General features: G+C 48.1%; 1 protein-coding gene across 2 annotated transcripts in view; it reads right to left on the bottom strand.

The window, feature by feature from the left end:
• The window catches only part of POFUT2 (protein O-fucosyltransferase 2), a 115,400-nt gene that overhangs the window by 58,510 nt on the left and 31,668 nt on the right, over positions 1-25,222 (bottom strand). For both annotated transcript variants that reach the window (XM_068119780.2, XM_068119781.2), the window contains exon 5: positions 15,211-15,277. In XM_068119780.2, the coding sequence (XP_067975881.2) occupies positions 15,211-15,277 (67 nt within the window). The remainder of the gene's footprint in view (positions 1-15,210; positions 15,278-25,222) is intronic.

The following is a 25,222-nucleotide window of genomic DNA, read 5'->3' as shown; positions in this document are numbered from 1 at the left end:
ATTATGTAAGAAAGATATAAGGAAAATAACATGGCGCCATTCACGTATTCTGTTTTTTCGTGATTGATGCCTTAGCGGTCACTCTCTATAAGAAAACGGACACCAAAACCTGACATAGGGAACCGGGTTATAATTGAATGATTATAATTTGGATACAAACATCGGTTGTAGTATGATGCTTCTCAAAACCATAATTTAGAGTGTTGTTGCAAATTAGACATGAAAATTGTGATGTAAAGATTTGAATAACAAGAGTCAACAACTCGCGAAAATCGAATAACGATCGTTACCTGTCGTGTCTCTCTTCATGACGACCGTTATTGCATTGGTAGCTCATTCCAGCTTCGTTTGTACACCAACGGTATTACCTGCAGGAACACCTAAACCTAGCCTACAGTTGTAGAACTGGTTTAATGCAGCTGACTGAAATTAGTTATTAGTAATTTTGATTTGATGTTTAAAAATATTGTGGTGTGGCGGACACAAGCAAGAGGACACGAATTCAACGCACCAGCAGGTGGCGCGAACGTCCAGGCGGGGAACTGGAAGGCATGCCCCGCCTATCGACCGATCGGCCACGCCCGGGGACTAGGCGTGGCCCCGGCACATATATGCGGGCTCCAAGCTCGAGCCCGCCCAGTGCTACAGTTTGAGCTTTCCTAATAAAGACTCTTTTGGTTATCCAACGCGTTGTGGCCTACCTTTTGGGCAAGCAAGTTGTGTGCGTAGCACCGCACTTCACTGGTGACCCCGATTGGTTCAGCCGTTGCTGTCCACCGAACGCGCCATGGCCAACAACGCCATCACGGTAAAACTCCCGGAGTTTTGGGAAGCACAGGCCGATGTGTGGTTCGTGCAGGCCGAAGCACAATTTCAGCTTCGAGGCATAACGGCGGATGAGACCCATTACTACCACGTGGTCGCCTCCCTCGGGCCCGGCACTGCCGCCCGAGTCATGTCCATCCTGTGGCACCCGCCGGTCGACCACAAGTACGGGGCACTCAAACGTCTCCTCATCGCCACGTTCGGCCTCACTGAGATCGAACGGGCCGACCGCCTCCTGGACCTTCCCAAACTCGGCGACACACGACCATCCGTGCGGATGGATCATATGCTGTCGTTGCTGGGTGACCAAGCCCCGGATTTCTTATTTCGGGCGCTCTTCCTACGACAGCTACCCGCACAGGTACGCCTCGCGCTGGCCGGTTCCAAAATAAAAGAACCCCGCGCCCTGGCTACAGAGGCCGACAAGTTCTTCGCGGCTTGCGACACGCGGTCGGGTTACGGTGCGGCCGTCGTGGATCCCGAGGCTGATGCTGCTGCGTCCCTCGTGGCCGCTGCCGCGCCCCGCCCACCACCACCACCGCCGAGAAAACCGCGGCCGCCGAAGCCCCCGCAAGCCTGGTGCTCTTACCACGCCAGGTTCGGCCACAAGGCTAGGAAGTGTTGCCCGCCGTGCTCGTTTGACAAGTCGGGAAACTACCAAGCCGGCGCTCGGTAGCGGCCCTGAGCGTCGGCCATTCCGGCAGCCTCCTCTATATCACGGACACCTTGTCCGGGCGCCGTTTCCTCTGCGATACAGGAGCGCAGGTAAGCGTCATCCCAGCCTACACGTCCGACAAGCGAACCGCGGGCTGGGGCCCCGCGTTGCTTGCCGCCAACGGTACACCCATCCGCACGTTCGGAAAGCGCTGCCTCTCCCTGCGGTTCGGAGGGCAGCGCTTTCAATGGTCGTTCGTGGCGCCAGCGTGCCGATGGCATTGCTCGGTGCGGACTTCCTATGTGCGAATGGGTTGTTGGTCGACGTAAAGCACAAACGGCTCGTCCAGGCAGAAACCTTTAGCTCGCTCGCTTGTTCGCTGAGCAGCTCGTTGAGCGGCTCACTGAGCGGCTCACCGAGCGGCTTGCCAAGCGGCTTGCTGGAGGGTTCCGTCCCGGCGAGTTTAGTTTGCACGCTTCCGGCAGCGGACGACTTTACCCGCCTCCTCGCTAGTTTCCCGGCCCTCACGCGGCCCACCTTTTCAGCGTTGGCCGTGAAACACGGGGTGGAGCATCACATCCCCACGGTCGGGCCGCCGGTCTATGCCCGGGCACGCCGACTCGAGCCCACAAAGCTCGCTGTGGCGAAAACGGAGTTCGCCACGCTGGAGCGGCTGGGGATCGTACGGCACTCCAACAGTGCTTGGGCTTGCCCGCTGCACATCGTGCCAAAGCCCGGCGGGGGATGGCGGCCGTGCGGGGACTACCGCCGGCTCAACGATGCCACCACCCCCGACCACTACCCGGTCCCGCACATTCAGGACTTTTCCGCCCCGTTGGCCAACACGACAGTGTTTTCGAAGGTGGACCTCATCCGGGGCTACCATCAGGTCCCCGTCCAACAGGTCGACGTCCCGAAGACGGCCGTCATCACTCCTTTCGGCCTCTTCGAATTTCTAAGGATGCCCTTCGGGTTGAAGAATGCGGCTCAGGCGTTCCAGCGGCTTATGGATAGCATCTTGCGCGACTTACCTTTCCTGTTCGTCTACCTGGACGACATCCTAGTCGCGAGCGCGTCCCGGGAAGACCACCTGCTCCCCCTCCGCACGCTGTTCGAACGCCTGGGCCAGCATGGCCTAATCATCAACCCTGCCAAGTGCCGTTTCGGTGTCACCACCATCGACTTCTTGGGGCACCGCATCACCAAGCACGGGCCGTCCCGCTACCGGCCAAGGTGGAGGCGGTCAGGGATTTCCCGCGGCCCCGCACGGTCAAGGGGCTCCAGGAGTTCCTGGGCATGGTGAACTTTTACCACCGCTTCGTGCCCCACGTCGCCCAGCTCCTCCGCCCCTTGCACGAGGCCCTCCGGGGCAAGCCGGGTAAAGGTGACATCGCATGGTCGGAGCCGATGGCCGCGGCGTTCGCAGACGCAAAGCTGGCTCTGGCCGACGCCACCATGCTGGCGCACCCGGCACCCGTTGCACCGATCGCCCTCACCACCGACGCGTCGGATTACACGGTGGGGGCGGTGCACGAGCAATGGGTGTGTGGTGCTTGGCAACCGCTGGCGTTTTTCAGCCGGCAGCTTCGCCCGCACGAACGCCGGTCCAGCACCTTCGACCGTGAGTTGCTCGGACTCCACCTGGCGGTCCGACACTTCCGCCATCTGCTGGAGGGCCGCCCGTTTACGGCCTTCGTTGACCACAAGCCCCTTGTGTTCGCGATGGCCAAGGTCGCCGAGCCATGGTCGGCACGGCAGCAGCGCCACCTCTCTGCCGTGTCCGAGTACACGACGGACATCCGTCACGTGGCGGGTAAGTACAACCCGGTGGCGAATTGCCTTTCCCGGTCCGCCGTGCACGCGGTCCACCTCGGGTGGTCGACTATGCCCGGATGGCGGAGGCCCAGACCGCCGACCCCGGTGTCCAGGCCTTGCGGACCGCCATCACGGGCCTCCGCGTCACCGAGGTGCCGTTCGACGTCGCAGGCACGGCCCTCCTATGCGACGTCTCCCTCGGCCGGCCTCGCCCCAACGTGCCCGCTGGCTGGCAGCGCCCGGTGTTCGACGCCATCCACGGCCTGTCCCACCCTGGCGCGAGGGCATCCCAGAAACTCGTCGGGGCAAAGTTAGTCTGGCATGGCCTCCGGAAGGACGTCCGCGACTGGGCCAGGACGTGCCTCGCGTGCCACACTCAGGCACCGTTGGCCCCGTTCACGGTGCCCGAGCGGCGGTTCGACCACGTGCACGTCGACTTGGTGGGACCTCTGCCCCCCTCGCGAGGATTCACCCACCTCCTCACCATGGTCGACCGCACCACACGGTGGCCGGAGGACGTCCCATTGGCGGCGACGTCTGCGGCTGAGGTGGCGCAAGCCTTTATGCCACTTGGGTTGCCCGGTTCGGTGCCCCCTCGGACATCTCGTCCGACCGCGGCCCCCAGTTCACCTCGGAGCTCTGGGCCACGGTGGCGCAAGGGCTCGGGGTGAAACTACACCGCACCACGGCCTACCACCCCCAGGCCAATGGCCTGTGCGAGCGCTTTCATCGCTCCATGAAGGCCGCACTCCGGGCCAGCCTCTGCGACGGCGGCTGGGTCGACAGACTCCCCTGGGTCCTGCTGGGCCTCAGGACGGCGCCAAAGGACGACCTGCGCGCGTCATCGGCGGAGCTGGTCTTCGGGCAACCACTGCGGGTACCCGTGTGAATTTATCCCCGACTCCACGGCTCCACGGTCCGCGGCACAACAGCGCTCCGCCCTTCAGGAGACCGCCCAGAGGTTCGCCCCGGTGCCAACGGCACACCACAGTTGCCCGCCTTCCCACGTCGCCCCGGAGCTTCGCACGGCCAAGTACGTGTTCATCCGGCACGACGCCCACCGGGCTACGGCCCCCGTACGACGGGGCCTTCCACGTGTTGGAGACTGGGGACAAATTTTTCACGGTCGACATCGGCAGTGCCCCGGATCGCATTTCCGTGGACCGCCTCAAGCCGGCCCACCTCGATCCGGACCACCCCCCGCCAGCGGCTCTGCCTCCGCGTCGAGTCCGCCCCCCAGCGGTCGGACCCCCTGCACCCCCGCCAGCAGCTCTTCCTCCGCTTCGAGGCCGCCCCCCGGCGGTCGGACCCCTGGCACCCCCCAGCCCCGCCACCCCCCCAGACCGGCACCCATCGCCAGGGGGCGTTTCGGCCGGGTCATCCGGCTTCCCCGCAAACTCACCCTTCAGGTGCGCGGGAATTCTGGGGGGGCGCGTGTGGCGGACACAAGCAAGAGGACACGAATTCAACGCACCAGCAGGTGGCACGAACGTCCAGGCGGGGAACTGGAAGGCATGCCCCGCCTATCGACCGATCGGCCACGCCCGGGGACTAGGCATGGCCCCGGCACATATATGTGGGCTCCAAGCTGGAGTCCGCCCAGTGCTACAGTTTGAGCTTTCCTAATAAAGACTCTTTTGGTTATCCAACGTGTTGTGGCCTACCTTTTTGGCAAGCAAGTTGTGTGCGTAGCACCGCACTTCAGTGGTGTCCTCATTGTTACGATTGTTATTCAAAAATATAACTGATTTTTTTTTTGTTGTTCATTGCGCTACTTTATTTTAATAAAATAGTTATATCAGATAACTTTATACCCTGTAAATTTGCAACGCTATGGTAAGTCAGCTTAGCTTGCGATTCGGCTAGCTTCAGCTCCAACGTCCGCCGCGTCCTCCATTTTGCCGCGTCATCCATCGGCGACGATCGTTACTTCTGTGATTAAAAATTTTACTCTTTCATCGAGCCATCTGGCAATCATCTTTCTTGATTTCAAAAGGTAAGATAATTTTGAAGGATTTTGTTGATGTTTTGATGACTCATATGTGCGCTTATAAGTTTTATGAGATGTTTTCTTTTCCGTTCCTGTCATGAGGTGTCGCTTACTTGTTTTGTCTTCCAGCACGATCGTTATCTTGAAGATCGCATTCTATTTTTTTTTCTACTGGAGCAGTCTGCTGCTGTTTGAGAATACGGAGATATTATGAGTTATTAGCCACAGGTTTTACTGATTTAATAATTTTTCAAATGAAAAGTTAATTTGGACACCTGGACCACGAACATGCATGCTAGAAACGATCTTTGTGATGACACCGAAATCTTAGTGTCGTTTATCACGAATGTTACCACATCGGGCGATTTCAACCCATAAATGTCGGCATAATCACTTTTACCAAAAGGAAAGGGGAACTTTTGAGCTAGAATTATTCATGTATTTAACTGATGTCGAAAACAAAATGGTCGTCATATGGGTGGAGTTTTGTTGCTGTTAAGCCATTGTAAGCAATAATTGCTGCAGCTTTAGCAGTGCAAATTATTAACAGTTAGATGTAATTGTTGGATGCCAAGTTGGATCATGTCCCAATGTCAACATCAGAGGCAAATGGGAATGGAGTTATCTAACAGATCAGTGCAAAAGGTAATTTTTTGGGGGGGGTACCAAAATGAATCTTAAGACGTTTTCTCCTCTTTCTCCTCTACCCCTTCACCCCCCCACCCCCCACCCTCCCTTAGAAAGAAGAAAAAAAATATCTTACAATCAAAGCAGAAGGGAATAGCACACTGAATGTAAAAAGGGGTTGATATTTCATGAAATGGAATGATAAGATTACAAGCTGCAAATTCTGATGCTTAAAATAGGGGGGGGGGGGGGGGGGTGTTTTTAAATGCTCACAAGTTTCTGCTGCCCAAATGAGAAAAAAAAAAATTCAAATAGTAAGGGTATGACATCAGCTGATGAACCTTCAAGCCTGACTGTTGCTGCTGCGACAACCAATTTATCTTTCCACTTCATGAAGTATGGTGTCACAGAGGACACCAAGTGATGAATGTTACTCTGAGCATAGGGTTATGTATCCAAGCAATTTTCATGAACTTGGCATTGTGATTTTATCTTTTGCAATGTTTTGTGTATTGTGGCAGTGTTTGAAGATTCTAATAAAGATAAAAGTTATGAGTGAACCTCAATTTGAAATTTTGAACCCATTGTCAGGTTTTTCGTAGCAGTATTGGAGATGCACTCATATATATATATATATATATATATATATATATATATATATATATATATAATACACACACACACACACACACACACACACACACACACACACACACACACACACACACACACACACACACACACACACACACACACACACACACACACACACACACACACACACACACACACACACACACATTACAGTCAAGTGAAAAAGTAAGTACATCCCATGTAAAGTTTTGACCTTTTCAACATACAGCTATTTGATCTTCATTTCAACAATATTGATAGATAAAGGTGATATAACATAACAAATATCATGAAACATTTACATTTTGTAGTCCATTGTACAATTTAAATAAACATAAATGCAAATTTCTCATGTGGGAAAAGTAAGTACGCCCCCTTTGGCAGAAACAACCTCAAGTAGGCGTTTCTTATAACTGTCTACCAATCTCTGACATCGACTGGGAGAAATTTTTGCCCACTCCTCCATGCAGAATTCTTTCAGCTGTGCGATGTTTGAGGGGTTTCTTGCATGCACAGCTCGTTTCAAATCCCCCCCAAAACATCTCGATGGGATTTAGATCCGGGCTTTGACTTGGCCATTCCAGAACCCTCCATTTCTTTCTTTTCAGCCATTCCTTGGTGGATTTACTGGTATGTTTAGGGTCATTGTCATGTTGCAAGGTCCACCTTCGGTTGAGCTTCTACTTTCCAACAGATGGCCTCACATTATCCTCAAGCACCCTCTGGTACAATGAAGAATTCAAAGTGGATTATATGATGGTGAGCTGCCCAGGCCCTGATGCAGCAAAGCTGCCCCAAACCATAATATTTCCACCACCATGCTTTGCAGTTGGTATCAGGTTCTTGTGGTCAAATGCTGTCTTTGGTTTTCGCCAAACATGTCTTCTGGTACTGTGGCCAAATAGCTCTACCTTTGACTCATCTGTCCAGAGCACATTGTTCCAGAAGTGCTGGTCTTTGCCTAGGTGTTCATTGGCAAACTTTAGTCTTGCCCTGATGTTCTTTCTGGACAGCAAAGGTTTCCTCCTGGCACACCTCCCATGTAGATCAAATTTGTGCAGCCTCTTTCTAATGGTAGACTTGTGCACTTTGACATCAACAGTGGCAAGAGCTACCTGTAGGTCCCGTGATGACATTCTGGGGTTCTTCGAGACTTCTTTCAGCATCTTGCGGTCTGCTCTCAGGCTGAACTTGCTGGGGCGGCCTGGCCTGAACAAGTTGGCAGTTGTTTGGAATCTTCTCCACTTGTAGATGATCTTCCGGACAGTCGAATTATTGATTTCAAATTGTTTGGAGATCTTTTTAAATCCCTTCCCAGAATCGTTGTCATCTATAACCTTCTTTCTGAATGCCTCAGAGAGCTCTTTTGATCTTGGCATGTTGACACCGCACACTTCAACAACAAAGAGCAAACCAAACTAAATGTCTGAGGTTTAAATAAGACAGGTTCCTCCAAGATCCTCTCTAACGATGTTCTAATCATTTGCACCTGAGCTGGTGCACCTGATTCTAATTTTAGGTATTTGAAGTAGTGATAAATGTAGGGGTGTACTTACTTTTTCCACATGCGAAATTTGCATTTATGTTTATTTAAATTATACAATGGACTACAAAATGTAAATGTTTCATGATATTTGTTGCATTATATCACCTTTATCTTTCAATATTGTTGAAATGAAGATCAAATAGCTGTATGTTGAAATATGTTGAAAAAGTCAAAACGTTACATGGGGTAAACTTACTTTTTCACGTGACTGTATATCATGATAGCTGTCATTCTGTCGAATACTCCATTTTAATATGCAGGTAATGACGGTGGCTTGGTTTTTGTTCACTGGTTGGAGCAGCAAGTGCATTAAAGCATCCAACAATTACTATTATGCTGACATACTGAAGGAAACTGCATCATGACAAAGTTAAATGTCAAGTTAAATCCCACATTGCACAGCATAACCGAATAATTATTTCTTAATGAGCTATTAAGAAGTGAATAAGGGATGGTTCATCCAGCAGTGCAACTCCACTTATTCCTTTGGTCATCTCCTTTAATCTTAATCTTGATGTTGCTCTTCCTATCTCACACTTGTAATGAAAAGATAACTCAAGGTTTGTTCACCATAACTTGTAAACTATCAAAAAGCTGTCGATTTATAGCTGCTTTCTCCTGTATTCTCCCACATTTTCGTCTCTTCCACTATAATAACTTTATCAAATGAAACAACCAAGAAATGGGAAAAAGTTGAAACCCAAAAAATACATTAAAAATAAGTCATTTAGTCTGAACCGGCCTAATATTGGAAAAGTTGGATCAAATAAAATATTTTTGCAAACATCACTAATCAGTTGAAAAATAAATCTTACAATGGTCAGATTTGATGAACCATACTCTTTGTAGACTGTAGTGCTGTCAAAGCAGTTTCTTGGCAAGGGTTACACTAGGTGTTTGCCATTGCCTTCCTTGTGCTGTTTGTCAATGCTTTATCCTTTCAAAAGCTGCGCACAAAGCAAAGGAGCAGCACACACCGTTTTTAAAGTCTTTGGTGCTTTAAAGTCATGTTCGGTTTCCAATGCATGTTTTAAAAGTCAGTTTCATCTTCGTGCCTGTGCAAACGACTCGACACGCTGTGAGGTGCAGTAGTGCTGTGCATTAGGCCTGGTTTTATATTTGTGCCTGTGCACACAGCTCGACACTGTGAAGTGCAGTAGTGCTGAACAACAGGCCCAATTTCATCTTTGTGCGTGTGGACCCGACTCGACACTCTGTGAGGTGCAATGTATCAACAGATCTGGCCGGGTTCGTGTTTGTGCCTGTGGACTCGTTTCAGCCTGCGATGAGGTGTAGTGGTTCAGCGGAGTGGGCTGGGTTTTGCCACTGAGTGTGGGCTCAGCTCGGTTTTTCCTTCATGGGTCAGCCCTGCACGGTGGGGGGCTGGCAGACCGAAAATGTGATGCTTGGTAGAGATTCTGAGCAAGAAGGATTGCGTGAGGGAGACAAGGAGGATTGTCTGAGGGAGACAAGGATGATTGCGCGAGAGACGAAGAGGATTGCACGAGGGAGACGAGGGTCGAACTGAGTGGTGGGAATTGAGTGTGAAAAACATTTCCTGTGTTTACTTTGAAATGTTACTTTTTTTACTTTGTCTTGAGTGCCTTGAGAGTGGGGAGGGAAGGAGGAGAAAGAGAGTGGGGAGAAAGAGTGGTGTGTGTGTGCACACAGGATTGTGATAACAGCCTAGGCTAGAAGGTAAAGCAGGTCAGCCAGGACAGTGCTGCTGATTCATGACCTGGGTGTCCCAAACTAATCAAGATGGTACTAGCTCTGCAGGGCAGGCAGCAGTTCAGAAGTAAGGTTTGGGTAGGTAGTTTCACTGTGGGATCAATATGGGGGAGAGGGGTCGAGATGGTGGAGATTATGCAGATGAGGAGGTTGGAAGTGTTATGTGTGCAGGAGACCAGATGGAAAGAGGACAGGGTGAGGAGGTTGGTAGGAGGGTACAGGCTGTTGTACATGGTGGGGATGGGAGGAGTAATGGCATTGAAACAATAGTGTCAGAAGAGATCAGCAAGCAGGTGGTCAGAGTGGAGAGGTGGGAGGGACGAATAGTTAAATGTCATGGGTGGTGATACAGAGGCAAATGGTGTGTGTTATGCAAGTAAATGTGCCACAAATGGGAAGGTCTATGACAGAGAAGCAGGAACTCAGGGATGCACTGGAGAGGATGATGGAAATGGTTGAGATGGAGGTGATGCTGTGCATTGTGGGGGATTTCAACATGCAAGTCGGAGTAGCAGAGCCGGGTGAAGAGGAATGTGTTGTTAATTTTGGTGAGGGAACGAGGAACGGAGAGGGTCAAGAGCTGGTGATGAGGATTAGAATGGCCCTAGCTGGTTCATCTATCTATAATTCCAGTAATCTCTGTCTGTCTGTCTGTACGTTTGTTTGTTTGTCTGTGACCGCTGTTTCTCGACAACTACCGGTCCGATATACTTGAAACTTGCCAGGTATATTGCTGGGGACCCGAGGATGTGCCTTTTCAAGGTTTCATATTAATCGGACAATTACTTACCGAGCTATGTCCAAAAAACGATTCAACCAATCAGAGAGCAGCGAACGATCGCGTGTGCCGAACGTGGAGGACACACTCTGCCTCGGATGGCACATTTGAGAGCGTATTCATTTATTTCACGTTTGCAAACTATGTTGGCGCTATGTTGGCGTTAAACGATGTTTTAAAACTAATAAAAACGAATTTGCGATTCATCGTAACTGCGATATACGACCTTCCTCCGGCAGCCAATCACCCATCAGCCAAAGACCTCACTTCCCGTAGCCAATCACGGGACACGTTGTTGCGTGTTTTTCCTTTTCTTTTTTTTTATTGAATTGATTGATTCCTTGCGCTTAAATTGCAAACAGCCAAAATACATTGGCGCTAATTGAATAATTGGGCATTATCTATCTATAATTCCAGTAATCTCTGTACGTTTGTACGTTTGTCTGTCTGTGACCGCTGTTTCTCGACAACCACGGGTCCGATATACTTTTAACTTGCCAGGTATATTGCTGGGGACCCGAGGATGTGCCTTTTCAAGGTTTCATATTAATCGGACAATTACTTACCGAGCTATGTCCAAAAAACGATTCAACCAATCAGAGAGCAGCGAACGATCGCGTGTGCCGAACGTGGCGGACACACTCTGCCTCGGATGGCACATTTGAGAGCGTATTCATTTATTTCACGTTTGCAAACTATGTTGGCGTTAAACTATGTTTTAATAAAGTTTTAAAACTAATAAAAACGAATTTGCGATTCATTCGCTTTCCTGCACGTTTGTGCACGCGATGGCGATTGCTTTACCAAACTCCGGAAGCCGTTCGCTTTGGACCAAACCATTGCATGTAAATAGAGGGGGGGGTTCTGTGGTCGTTGCGAATGGACCAAACCATTCATGTAAATAGAGGGGGGGGATTGTCACTGTACTCGCAAGCCGTTCGCCGTTCGCTTTGGCGTTGCGAATGAACCAAACCATTTCATGTAAATAGAGGGGGGGGATATAATTTTAGATAGATATATAGTACGGGCATATATATAGTACGGGCATGCCCTAGTTCTTTCAAAAGCGGAAAAGCCACAATATTACCTATAGGAGTGCACAGCCTAGAACACAACTGGATTTGGTGATGGTAAGGAAGCAACAGCTGTGGATGGTTAAGGTTTGCAAAGTCAGTGCCGGGAGAGCATGTTACCACTCAGCACAAGCCTGTGGTGTATGTGGTGAAGATGAATAAAAGGAGTGAAATTTAAGAGCAGAGGTCAGAAGGTTATTACCATAGTTGGGGAAAGTGTAGGGGAAACGTTGCCATGGAGTAAAAGGAGAGGGTGAGGGCCAGGTATGAGCAAATTAGCAAAGAGGCGGAAGGTTTGGAGGAGTGGAAGAAGTACAGAGGCATTTAGGGGAATTGCAGAAGTGTTGTGTGGAAGGTTGTAAGGAAATGGTGCATCATCGAGGGATAGAAACCAGGTATGGTGGATGGAGGAAATAGCGAAGGCAGTTGGTGAAAAGGAGTTTTGGAAAAGGACAGAGACAATCAAGAATAGAAGGAGGCAGCCGGATGCGGGGTTGCTGCGCCTGTATGAGCAGGCAGAAGAAGAAGGCAGCAAGGAGAGCTGTGGATAAGGCAAGCAATCATATGGAATATGAGGTACACAACAAGTTGGAAGAGGACAGTGGGAGGAAGATGATCTATAAATTGGCTGGTGACAGGGATGATGATCGCATAGTGGCAGGAGGCTAGTGGCAGAGAAGGGCACAATATTCAAGGTGTGGGAAAGATATTTCAAACAGCTATTGAACCGGGAAAGAAGCAATGGCGAGCTGGAGCTAATGAGTTTTGTGGAGGGGAAAGTGGAATTGGTGGAGATCATGGAAGAATAAGTGCGGACGGCATTGAAGAGGATGAAAAAGGTAAGGGTGCCAGGCATTGATGAGGTGTGTACAGACAGGAGAATTGCAGCGGGAGAAGTCAGAGTCAGGTGGACAAAGAGGTTGTTGAATGGGTCAATTCCGGAGGTATGAGAGATGGGTCAATTCCAGAGGAGTGGAGGACAGGATTAATTATGTCAACATGGAAGGGGAAGGTGGATGTTCAAGATTGGGGGATGTATGGGGGCATTACACTCCTTCGGCATTTTGTGAAGGTGCTTGGAGAGGGTTCTGGATGGGAGGATGAGGAAGTGTGTGGAGAAGATCGGAGAATTGCAGCAGGGGTTTAGAAAGGGTAGGCGAATCACAGATGGGATGTTTGCGCTGAGACAGCTGGTGGAGAATAGGTTGAAGGTGCAAGGTGAAATAGCATGGGATTTGTGGATCTGGAGAAGGCCTACAACACTATCCTGAGAGAGATGGTGATTGCGACACTGAGATGGATGGGAGTAATGGAAGCTGAAGTTAAGTTGGTGGAAGGGATGTATAAGGGAACAAAGGGAAGAAGTTTTGTTTGGTCCTGGAATGCCAAAAGGGTTCAATGTCAACATCGCTTTGAGGCAGGGACGCGCTCTCAGCCCACTCCTTTATCATGGTGATGGAGCTGGTAAGCAGGAAGGTAAACATGAAAGATATTCTGGGGAGGATATTGCATGCGAAAGGTCAGGTTGTGGTGGAGAGTGAGCGGGAGATGCAGAAAGTACTGGGGGAGTGAAAGGAGGCATTTGAAATACATTGGCTAAACATGGGGGCAATACCCCTGGCGCTCACCTGGGAGAATAAACAGTGTACTCCACTGGCTAAAAGTATTTTAAAGCAATTTAAATGGTTGCTAGAAGATAGAACAGCATGTAGAATCATACTAACACAATCATAAGACTTTAAACAAACAAACAAAAAAATACCTATTTTGGGGACAAACCACCCCCCCCTCCCCCCCACCCCCCTCTCTCCCCACACCTCTCCCTCCCCCAACCCTGTATGCCTCCTCAGACCCAAATTTTTCCAATGCCGTGAACAAACGTTGGTACATCACGGGTGGTGAAGGTTGTGGTCAAGTTTCATCAAAACAGTGTGTGTAGTTTCAGAGGAAAAAGCAAATTCCTATTTTGGGGGGTCAAACCTGGATCCACTTTGACCCCGGTAAACCCCCTTAGACCCCAATTTTTTTAATGCTGTGAACAAACTTTAGTCACAAAACAACAAATATCATTTGTGCCAAGTTTGGTCACAATCTCTTCAGCGTTTTGGAGAAGAATTTGCAAGTGTTTACGTACGGACGGACCGCCGGACGGACAGACTGATGGACGGACAACACGCCATCGCATAAGCTCCCCTGAACTTCGTTCCAGGTGAGCTAAATATGAGCATGGAGGTGATGTGGGTTGAGCAGCAGAGGAAATAAATCAATATCAGGTTAGAGGGGAAGGAGATCAGACTTTATGGTCTGGAGACTGTGGCACTGACAGAGAGACAACAACAGAGGCTGCAGGTTTGTGAGACCAAATGGCTCAGGAGGATTGGAGGAGTGAAGAGGGTCGATAGAAGGAGAATGGATGAACTGAGGGAGGAGATTAGTGTGTGGATGAGCTTGACGGGGAGATTGGTGAAATGCCGACTGAGATGGGCTGGACATTTGGGGCGGACGGGGGAAGAGAATGGCAAAGAAAGCATACATGTTGAGGGAGCAAAGTTGGAGGAAAATAGGTCGACCACGGTTGAGATGGGAGGATTGTGTGAAGAGGGATATCATGAAAGTGGGGTGATTCGAGTGTGGAGAGAGTTCGCTGAGGACAGAGGGGAGTGGAGGAGTATCGTGGTCAAGGTAGGGCAGGAGTTTGGTTCCATTGGACCTCATCCCTCATAAAGGGAAGAGGAGGAGAAAACAACAATTGGTATGACTCAGACTTCCCAGACTCAGAGGATGCTCCAATCATTATGCCACCAAGTCTGGTGTTTGTCAGATATTGAATCCCAAAAAAAATGAAGAATTCAGTAGCATTATGGTTAGAGCATGTACTCGAGTCTAGGAGACCAATGGTTTAGATTTGAACCTGGCTAGGCCATACCAAAACCACTCAAAATGGTTCGTGCTACCTCCTCGCTTGATGCTCAACATTGAGATGGTAGAACACAGACAAACCACGTGGATTGGCATCGCGTGACAGCGAGGGAGGGGAGATTTCTCTTCAACTTCCCTACTGACTGCGGGGATAAAGGTGATGTCTCAGATTCCGTCTTTTGAAGTTACCATTTCCCACCAAGTTAACCTGCTGTGTTTGTCTGGAGTAAAGTCCTGTGTTGTCTAGTGTCTGGCTCTGCGTTTGTATGTGTGTGTGTGATTTGTGAGACAACTCTTCCATGAGCATTAGACCCTGTACTTCAACTTGATTAACACAAACTGAAAAAATTGATGATTACTGTATTCAAAATAGTCTTGTCGAACTCGTTTCCAACATTTGCAGCAATAATCAACAAACTTGTGTATTGCTTATGAAAAAAAAAAATTGAATGTCTGAATTTGAAATATCATGCCAACTACCGTTATTTACGAATATAGATACTTCAAGCCAGATGAGAATAGCAGTTATCTAGTACATTTAAACAATCTACCTGCAAGGTGAAAATATGTCCATATGCCAGAACACTCATTTCAGATGAATAGGTGAGCAGAACTTACATCCCAGTAGGCTTTCTGTCCATAAACATCGTGCAGAAGGTTTTCAGCACGATCGAGCAACACAGACCTGTCAAGAAAAGGAAAAACAACAGTAAATGACCTTTCAGATGTGCAAAGACAAAAAAACGGCACAAGTAGAAAATTGTTCCTTCTTGGGGGGGATATGTTTTGTGATAAAGCCAACACTCCGTTGACAGAATCTGAAGACGTACTCCTCATATATGGAACACAAAATGGAGTATGGGGACAGATGACTCATAAAACTATGGCTGGTTTATTTCATTCACTTTTGCCATGTGGGAGGTTCTGTTTAGGTACTGAATGAACTGCCCAACCAAAGTTGTCTTGAGAAGACGATAGTAAGCATTTTCTTTATAGTAAGGGCATTTTATGAGATATTTCACAAATCTGTTAACTAAATTGTTACCAAAAAATTTCTTCACCAATATGTTTGTAAAGGTGTGTAATAACATGTGTTAAAATGTTGAAGTTCAACTCCCGTGGGAAACCCAGAAAAAAAGCTGTTGAATTCGGGTACCGAAAAATTATTTTCGAGAATTTTTATTTTTTTTAATCGGCCCTTAAAGTAACTTATGAGGGGTCAAATAAGGGTTTTTCATGATTCTGAGTTGATTGTTAACATTTATATTTTCACTTTTACATTTACACACAAAGTAGCTTTTATTTCACATACATATATAATACTCAAGAGTTATTTCTCATTCACAATGTCAGAAGTTTCAACAGTCATTGTCTATGTCTTCTTCAGACTCAACAACATCATGACTGCAGTTTCTGCATGTAATGCCATTACAGACTCCACAGGCCGAGATGCACGTGACCCCATTCTTCTTGCAGCTGCATCGCCGGTTGCTGCAATCTCCATGACAATTACAGCTCGTGAACTGCAATAGCTCCTCAGGAGCCGTGGGGTCCAGTGTTGGAACTGGCTCATACCCATGCACACCTATTGTCCATCCATAGTCACTGGGGTTCAGAGACATGCTCTGTAGAAGGCAGGCCTTTGTAAGCAGGCAAAGTTTCTAGTTCCTTCATGAGTTGACAGTACAGCCGTGCGCCCTTGGCATACTGATGATGGCCTGCAGCGGCAAAGATGTGAAGCATCTTGGTAACAATGCAGGACAGATGCCCATTGTGGTCTGCAAGTCGCTCGGATCTGAAAAAGACCTTGATCACATCTACCATGTGGTGGTACTCCACCCAGAGTGCAGGTGTTCTTCCTCCTTTTGCAAGTCGTTTGAAGGTTTCTTCAAACCTTTGCTCAAACACTGGCACTACTGGGTCTGAGTGTCTGGCTCCCATCTTCCCATCAGCCACCTTCTCCATGAAGGTCTTCATGTCACCACGCTCCTCCTCAGTGAAGGCAAGTTTCATGATGTGTTGATAAATGGCTGCATCGAGGAGGTGAACACGGATTGCCTTGTCAAAACATCCTCCATCCATGATGTGGTTGGCTGTCGTACTTCCAGGATAGATCAACTGGATCACATCTAGTAGTCCAGAATCTTCCATGATGTTACCCATTGATCCAAGATAAGACTTCAGCAGGTGAAAACCACCCAACCTTGGAATGACGGGTAGATTTGCCTGCTTTATTATATTCACAGCCTTCAGCCAAATCGGAAGATCAAAGGTCACTATAGCGACCCCAGCGCGCCGTATGCACTCTTTCAGAGTGGTGAAGATGGTGTTGAGGTCATTAGGGTCTCCTTCAATAACTGGGAGGAACTCGATCTGTGTGCTCTGCTTTGCATCATTAGCATGGATTCTCTTCATCCAGCCATTCCAGTTGGAGTGTGGGAACTCAGGATCGTTGGCTTTGATCACCCACCCCGCTGCCCAGAGTGTGTCACCTGGAGTGAGGAGTGGTTGATCATGAGCCAGGGAGGAGGAAAGCTCAGCGAGGGGGAGAAACATGATCGCGTTCGTTCCTATCTGTTTCCTGTTCGTAAATGGAATAATCTTTACTTCAGTTCCTCTCAGGATCTTAGCTTTGTCGAGTGCCTTCAACTTCACCCGGGGGAAAGCTGCTGTTGTCTGTGGATCTGGCAAAGGTGGTGCCGGAGAGGTGACTTCGATCCAACCCATTGAGTGAAAGGGAGTGTTTCCGTGAATAGAGACAATGTTTAAATCTATATTGTCTCCAAAAAACTGAGTGACTGCATTGTTTGTTTCCCCAACCTCCATAAAGACCACCTGATCATTACTTGACAATTCACTTTCACTGGCTGGCACTTTGGCTGTCATCACTGATTGATCCTCAAGCGCAGCATCAACCGCAACCTCATCATTGATCTGTTCATCGGTTTCCTCCACAATGGTGTCAAGAGTGCCAGAAGTATCTGGAACATCATCTCCACTCCTACTATTAAGGAAGCAGTATTTGTAGTTTTGTGTCTCCGTGTAAGACTCAGTGTATCCCAGCCGGTGGAACTTGTTGAGCATCCATTTTGACCCAAATCTATGATCAAGTTGTATGGCAAGCCCCATTTGGTGTGACAATACTCCAGACCGAGGTCGACAGGCCTTAATAAAATTCTGCCCCCAAACGGCAACTCTTTCGTCTGTCTTGACAATCGGTCTCAAGAACATCTGAAGGCTTGCAGGAACAAGTGTCAGCTGACTATCGATGTCAGTCATACTGTGTGTGGTGGGGTATGACTTTGGACCTAAATCAATCAAGGCAATATCATTGGATATGAACTTGAGTGCCGTCTTTATGATCTGAGTCTTCTCATCTCCATGGTCAAGATTAGCATGATGCTCTCGCAGAATATTGTCGGTGTCATCTTTGAGACAGAGTACATCTGCCCTTCTTTCCTGTGTTGTGAAATACAAGGTGTCTTCGTATTTCTCTAGAAGTTTTATCTTTAGCCAATGCTTTGAATAAGAAAGGCTCTTCTCTGGTGACTGATCAAACTCCTGCAGCTTTTCATGGACTTGGTCCATGTTCATTACCCCATGCTCTAATTCTGAGTCTAACCATTCGCAGAATTCAATAAAAACTGCCTCTCGCTCCTCATCAATACTCCTCTGTCCTCTCTTCCTTTTTCCTTCCTCATCAGTCTTGGACAAACTGTCACCTCTCGCAAACATAAGTTTGCATCGCAAATGGTACAGTGTTTCTTCTGCTACCAAGTCGTTGATCCCTTACAGGCGTCCAGTGACTTCAGTGCCCCAGTCATCCCCGCGACTCCGTGCTGTCTTCAGCAAGCTTGCCTTCAGTGTATCTGCAGTCAAATTATCTGGCACTCTGTATTTCTTTCTAGCTTGTGCTGGATTATTTTTGTAGAGCTGGGCTGGTTGGTTGCAAAGAATGCATACATCCTTATACAGGAGGTCAACTGACTGTGATCTTCTAGAACTGCAGCCAGTTGATGAACTGAACTCACAAGTAGTGCGTCTTCTCTTCAACTTTGATGACTCTTTCTCTGCCTTTGATGCTTGAGCTGACTTCTTGGTGGTTGCAACAAAGTTGTTGTACAGATCATTTTTACACTTCTGGTGGTACCTCAGTTTTCCTTCCTTTTGAGCCTCCTTCATACGTTCCACAACAGTAACATTTTCGACAGTTTCTGCTTGTTTCAATAAAGTTGAGTATCCCTTTGGAGTTGCCTGTATGAGCCTTTCAGCTGGTGTGTCCGAGCGTGCACAGATGAAGCAATTGAGCACAGGTGGAGTAACGTCTTCATCCATATTGCTAGACTCCATGTCCTGCAAAGTAGAAAATGAGATATATTTAGAAATTATTTTTCCACAAAGGAGTGTCTGTGGTGAAATATAAATGTTAACAATCAACTCAGAATCATGAAAAACCCTTATTTGACCCCTCATAAGTTACGTAAGGGCCGATTAAAAAAAATAAAAATTCTCGAAAATAATTTTTCGGTACCCGAATTCAACAGCTTTTTTTCTGGGTTTCCCACGGGAGTTGACCTTCAACATTTTAACACATGTTATTACACACCTTTACAAACATATTGGTGAAGAAATTTTTTGGTAACAATTTAGTTAACAGATTTTCATATGTTTCCCTTACTATTAATACGAATTCCCTTGCAAGGAACTTCAACACAGGAGGAATCCATTAGGCCCATCAAGCCTGTGCAATGATTGCTAAAGTACGTTTGCTTGCCCGTGCTCTGTCCTATCCTCTAAATGGTGAGCGTCAAGTAAGGAAGCAGTGTTGCATGCTCCTCCCTGACCCCCTGGTCACGGTGTACCTCCGAGCCCCAAGAGGAGTCACGGCAGAAAAATGTGTTATTCTGTATGTCAAAGATCAATGGAGAAGCCACCCCAATTGTTACTCACAAACAAATATTGTATTAAGATCACACAAGAATAACAGTACAACAATAATAGTAATCGAAAGTACAATCAATATGTCCTATGATGGTACCATCAGTTTTGTAATATAGAACTCACTGTGCTCCAAGTGAGTGAAACAAGAACATTCCCCAATGTCTCTTATTCCCGGCTTCAAGCCAACGTTGATTCGCTCCAGCGATCACCAGAACGATGTTCAATCGAGACCAGAATCCCGTGCGGATGGCAAGTACAGTCACACCGCCCATAGCTGCACAAAGGCGCCCTCAAGGCGACTGGGAAATCACACCCTCGGGTATGGACTTTCACGGCTCACAGTCGGCGAACCGCAAATTAATCCGCAGAAGCCACAGTGCACACACAGTCACACACACACCAGGTACGTCTGAAAGCGGTTAAAACGGCTGACGAAGCAAAGACCTTGCTCGACGCGCGAAGCACGCGGGTCAAAATGGCCGACGACCCGTTCTTGAGACGTAACGGCCCGGCGATAATTCTCCTCGGAATCCACCGCCAAAAACCTGACACGCAGGTTGATCGGTCACAGCGATGACACCTCTGTCGCAGGAATCCCTTTCCCGGAAACCCGAAAGTTCGCTCGTGACTCCCGTTCGACAACGTTCGATTCCGAACTCGGAGCAACTCGGCTTTCTTGTCCGACTCCTCGCTCCGCCCTCTTTTTCCCTCTTCTTCTCGTCGTCGTCCGGTTCCCGATCCAGTTTCCTGTTTCTTTTTACATTAACTTTTTTACCTTTTGAAAACAGTTCATGAACAATAAACCTTTTGAAAACAATAATAGTACATGGAATCAGAAATATTTACAGTGGATGCAAACCACCACAATGGAAGTGACGAATCCGTAACAAGCAGCATGTTCCACTTTTTTATTCTTTGTTATGACTCGGCTGGGGTTCAAATCGCCAATCTCCCACAATCAGAGCAGATGCTCGAGCCATTACGCCACAGAGTCGGTTAAACTGCTGCAGCCCCCATGGTCAGTTTGGTTCAAATTTAAGGGCCTTCTCGAATTTTTATCCCGCAAGGATGGAGTGCTGATGTTTATCCTAGTTATGAAAGATTGCGATGCGTTTTTGAAGCAGAAATGACATTTTTTGACGAGTTTTGTTGGATAGAAACACCTGATCACTATGGGAGCGGCTGGGATGGGTGAGGAGTCACATGTACGTGCAAGTGCGCAGTTCAGTTTCATCATTTAAGATGCTTTACACTCAGAAATGTTATTATCCTTATTGTTATTACTACTATAATCGTTAATATGAATAATATTTACATCCGCCATGGAAAGTGGACAGAGGTTATGTTTTCATCCCCGTTTGTCCGTCTATTTGCCTGTCTGTTTATCCGTATTTTTGTCTGTGAGCAGGATATCCCAAAAAGTTATGGATGGATTCAGATGAAACTTGGGGGATAGGTTGGGTGTGAGTGAAGGACAAATTGATTCGATTTTGGTGAAGATCTGGATCTGGATACTATAATTTTTAAATTTATTTAAAGTGATTTTTTTTTTTTTTTTTTTTTTTTGTATACAAGATCGAGGCTCGTGAGAGAGCTAACATTAATCACACAAAAAGACAAACCGACACACAAAACACAAAAAACAAGGGGAGCGGCAGACAAGATGGGGAGAGAGGGGGAAGGACACAAAAGAGAGGGGGAAGAGGGGGAAGGACACAAACACAACATTTGAGAGCAGGGACATCGGGAGGACTTGGGGGGAGGTGGGAGAGGAATAAAACATATGAACACTGCAAGGACTCTGGGGTGAATTACCGGGGGTAGAAAAGATCAAGGTTTTCGATGGGGGAAGATAAGAGATGGTGGTGAACAGCTGTTTTAAAGACCTGTAGGGAGGAGTGGGATTGAAGGGAGTGGGGGAGTTTGTTCCAGAGGCGGGAGAAAAGGGGAATGAAAGAGTGAAGGTGAGCAGAGAGCCTAGACTTTGGCAGTTTAACCATAAGAGGGTTGCAGGCAGATCTTGTGCGACCTGAAGGAATATTGGGAGGACAGAGCACAGAGAGCTGGGGGAGCAAGGCCGGAGAGGAGTCGGAAGAAGACAGAAAGACCACCAACCTGCCTGCGGTGAGTGAGTGAAAGGCCCTCGGTGTTGACTACATCGCAGGAGATTCCAATGATTCTGAAAGCTTTGGCCTCAACAGCGTGAAGCCGAGCAAGGTGTGAGGCAGGAGCACCAGCCCAGAGGGGGGAACAGTATTCCATTGAGCTGCGGATGAAAGCCTTGTATGTGGTGAGGAGCTCAGGTGTGCCAAGGAAGGACTTCGCACGACGGAGGATGCCCAGTCGGCGACTGGCTTTGGAGGCCAGCTTGGAAATGTGGTTTTCCCAAGAAAGATCATGGCAGATAGTGAGACCCAAAAGCTTGAGCGACAGAACTTCTTGGAGAGGATTGTTGAGAAAGTAGATGGGAGGGTTGTCCAGTCGGTCCTTTCGGAGAGACATTGTAAGAGTGTGAGATTTGTCAGGATTGAAAGACATGTTCCACTTGTTTGACCAGTCTGTGATTTTGTCCAGGTCTGCAGAGAGTGAGGAGGCTGCAGACTGCCGATCTGAGGGATGAGGAATGGAGCGACAGAGAGTAGAGTCGTCAGCAAAGAGATAGAGAGGATTTTCAAGAGAGTCAGAGAGATCATTGATGAAGACCAGAAAAAGCACAGGGCCCCGAACACTACCTTGGGGAACTCCAGCCTGAACAGGAAGAGGAGATGAGAGAAACCCATTCAGGGCCACACGTTGACTACGACCAGAGAGGAAGTCCGCCAGCCATGCGTGGAGATTTCCATGGATACCAAAGGAGGAGAGTTTGGTGAGCAGAGCAGGGTGCCAGACCGTATCGAAGGCACGTGAAATGTCAAGGGAGACAGCTCTAATTTCCTGTTTGGCGTTGAGGACCTCCATCCATTGTTGAGAAAGCAGAAGCAGCATGTCCAGAGTAGAGTGACCAGGTCTGAAACCAAATTGATGATCAGAGATCAAGCCATTGGAGAAGAGGAAAGATTTAATATCTGAAGCAATGATGGATTCCATGACTTTGCTGATAATTGGGAGAAGGCTGATTGGTCTGTAGTTGCTGGGATCTGTTTTTGCACCTTTTTTGTGCAAACCGGTGATGTTGGCTGATTTCCAAGCAGATGGCAGATGACCTTGAGCAAAAGAGAGGGTGAAGAGAACAGAAAGAGGGAGTGAAAGAGCAGAAGAACATGATTTTAGGACCCGTGGGCTGATGCCATCAGGACCAGTTGCAGAATCAGAGTCGAGGGTTGACAGAAACTTTTCCACCTTGTCAGGAGGAAAGGACACAGAGTCCAGGAGCAGCTGGGTACGACTGGGTACGGTGGGTACAGAGAGGGATGGGTTTGGGACACAAGATTTAGAGGCAAACACAGAGTTGAGGCATTTAGCTTTTTCACGTGTGGAGTCAGCCGTTAAGCCGTTTGAGGTGAGGGAGGGGATGGAGGGGGAACAAACACCAGAAACAGATTTGACCAGATGCCACCAGGATTTGGAAGAGGGAGACAGATAAGAGAGTTCGGTCTTGAGAATGGTGAGATATTGTTTCCTGGCTCTCCTGAGGGTGGACACACACTTGTTTCGGGCTTTGTGAAAAGAAATGAGATTTCCTTCCGTTGGATTTGCTTTCCAGGAGACGAAAGCAAGTTGTTTCAGGGCAACAGCCTCACCACAAGATTCCGTGTACCATGGACGGGAGGAAGGGTATGACAACTGAAGACGAGATGGTATAAATCTGTGCATGAGAGAGAGCAATTTACTTTGAAAGAATTCCCAGGATGAGTTGATGTCAGAGGCGGTAGAGATGGGAGACCAGTCCAGATGATTGATGGCTGCTTGAAGACCGTGCCAGTTGGCCTGAGTGAAATGCCAGACTCGTCGACGCTGAGGAGGCTCTCTGAGAATGGTCAGAGAGATGTCCACTTTGACAAGCACATGATCAGATGAGCCGATTGGAGCAGAAGAAGAGCAGCAGACATTTTCAGGGAAGTTTGTCATAACCAAATCCAGAAGAGAAGATGCTCCGTTGACTGAGATCCGGGTCGGGAAATTGACAGATTGTGTCAGTCCCAGTGAGTCGCAGAAGTCCTTTGCTGAAGAGCCATGGCTGGTGAGAGAGGTACCCACACCCAGCCAACTGGCATGGTGACAATTGAAATCACCACATATGAGGAAGAGAGAGTTGGGATGGGTAGATAGAAGTTGGTCCATATTATCAGACAGTGAGATGTAGATGGAGTCAGTCATCGCTGTTTGGTGGACGGTACAACACACATATGAACAAAAGGTGGGAGCGAAGGGGAAGCCGTAGCCAAAGGTATTCCTGGGGGTGAGGTGAAGAGAGGGCAGTGGAGGGCGAGTGAGGAAGAGAGTTTTTTATAAAGATAGCAACCCCACCTCCAGGACGAGGCTCAGGTCTATCATACCGGAGGAGGGAGTAACCTGGGAGAGATACCAAGGCATCAGAGACATCATGAAGGAGGAAAGTTTCTGTTAAGCAGATCACATCTGGTTTGTCAGAAGCAACCTGTATGGAGAGGTCAGTCAAGTTTGAGCGAAGGCCCCGGATGTTTGAGGTCCATACCGTTAATGAAGAGGAAGGGGGAGCATCGGGTCCAGAACAGGGGGGTGGAGGGGTAGGGTAAGATGTGGAAGAGGAGGAAGAGGTAGGGAGAGCTGTTGAAGGTGTGTCAGAGATTTCAGAGTTTTCAGAATAGCTTGGAGAAAGGGAAGAATGGGGCGGACAAAAGGTTTGATGGAGATTGGGTGAGGCACAGTGAGGTGTTATTTGAGGAGGGGGAAGAGCGAGGCAGAAGGTTTGGGGAGATGAAGGTGAAAGTTGGAAGGGGGAAGAAGCAGGGAGGATGCTTTGAGGAGGAGGGGTGAGAGGGGAGGAGCGAGGGAGAGTCTCGGAGGGGAGGGGTGTGGGGGGAGTTTAGGAGGGAGGGGAGGGAAGGGGCAAGGGGGGAGATTTGAAAGGGATGGGTGATGGGGAGGATTTGGAGGGGAGGGGTGAGATTGGATTTTGAAAAGTGTACGATTCATGGGAAACGAACATTTTTTGCAAAATGAGTTTGAGACCTTCGAGTCAAAAATACGTTTGAGGACACTGGAGGAGGGGTGGAGTTCTGGATAGTTTAGGGAATGTAGAAAGGAGGAACTGTAAGAGATGGTATTATATATATTTTTTGGAATGAATAGATTTGGTGAGCAAGACGAAAGCATCCTTTTGTAGGAAAAGAAGAAAAGGGTGTTATAATATATGAGAGAAAATAGTTGTTCAGGGGAGAGATTATACATTTCTAGCCGCGTGATCGCGAACGAAGAACGAACGAACAAAAAGAACAACAAATAAACGAATAAGACCTGGGAAGGAAATATTTTTTTTGGGGTTTTTTTTTTTTTTGGTGAGTACAGATATTAAACAAGGAGGTACGGGGTGAACGACTGGTACGAAACAGAGAACGAAAATAATTTCAGCGCATTCGACGAATCGCTGAGAGAAAAAACCACAAGGTCGGAGACGGTACGGTCGTCTAAGCCTACGAGTACTAGGCCGCAGAATACTCGATACCATTAACCGACGATTGTGTATACATGTACGAAAAATTAGCACTGA

The sequence above is a fragment of the Myxine glutinosa genome, chromosome 6 (genome assembly GCF_964187855.1).
Source record: "Myxine glutinosa chromosome 6, kmMyxGlut1.1, whole genome shotgun sequence".
Lineage (NCBI taxonomy): Eukaryota > Metazoa > Chordata > Myxini > Myxiniformes > Myxinidae > Myxine > Myxine glutinosa.
The sequence above is the reverse complement of the archived record's forward strand: the minus strand, read 5'-3'. Positions and strand labels throughout refer to the sequence as shown.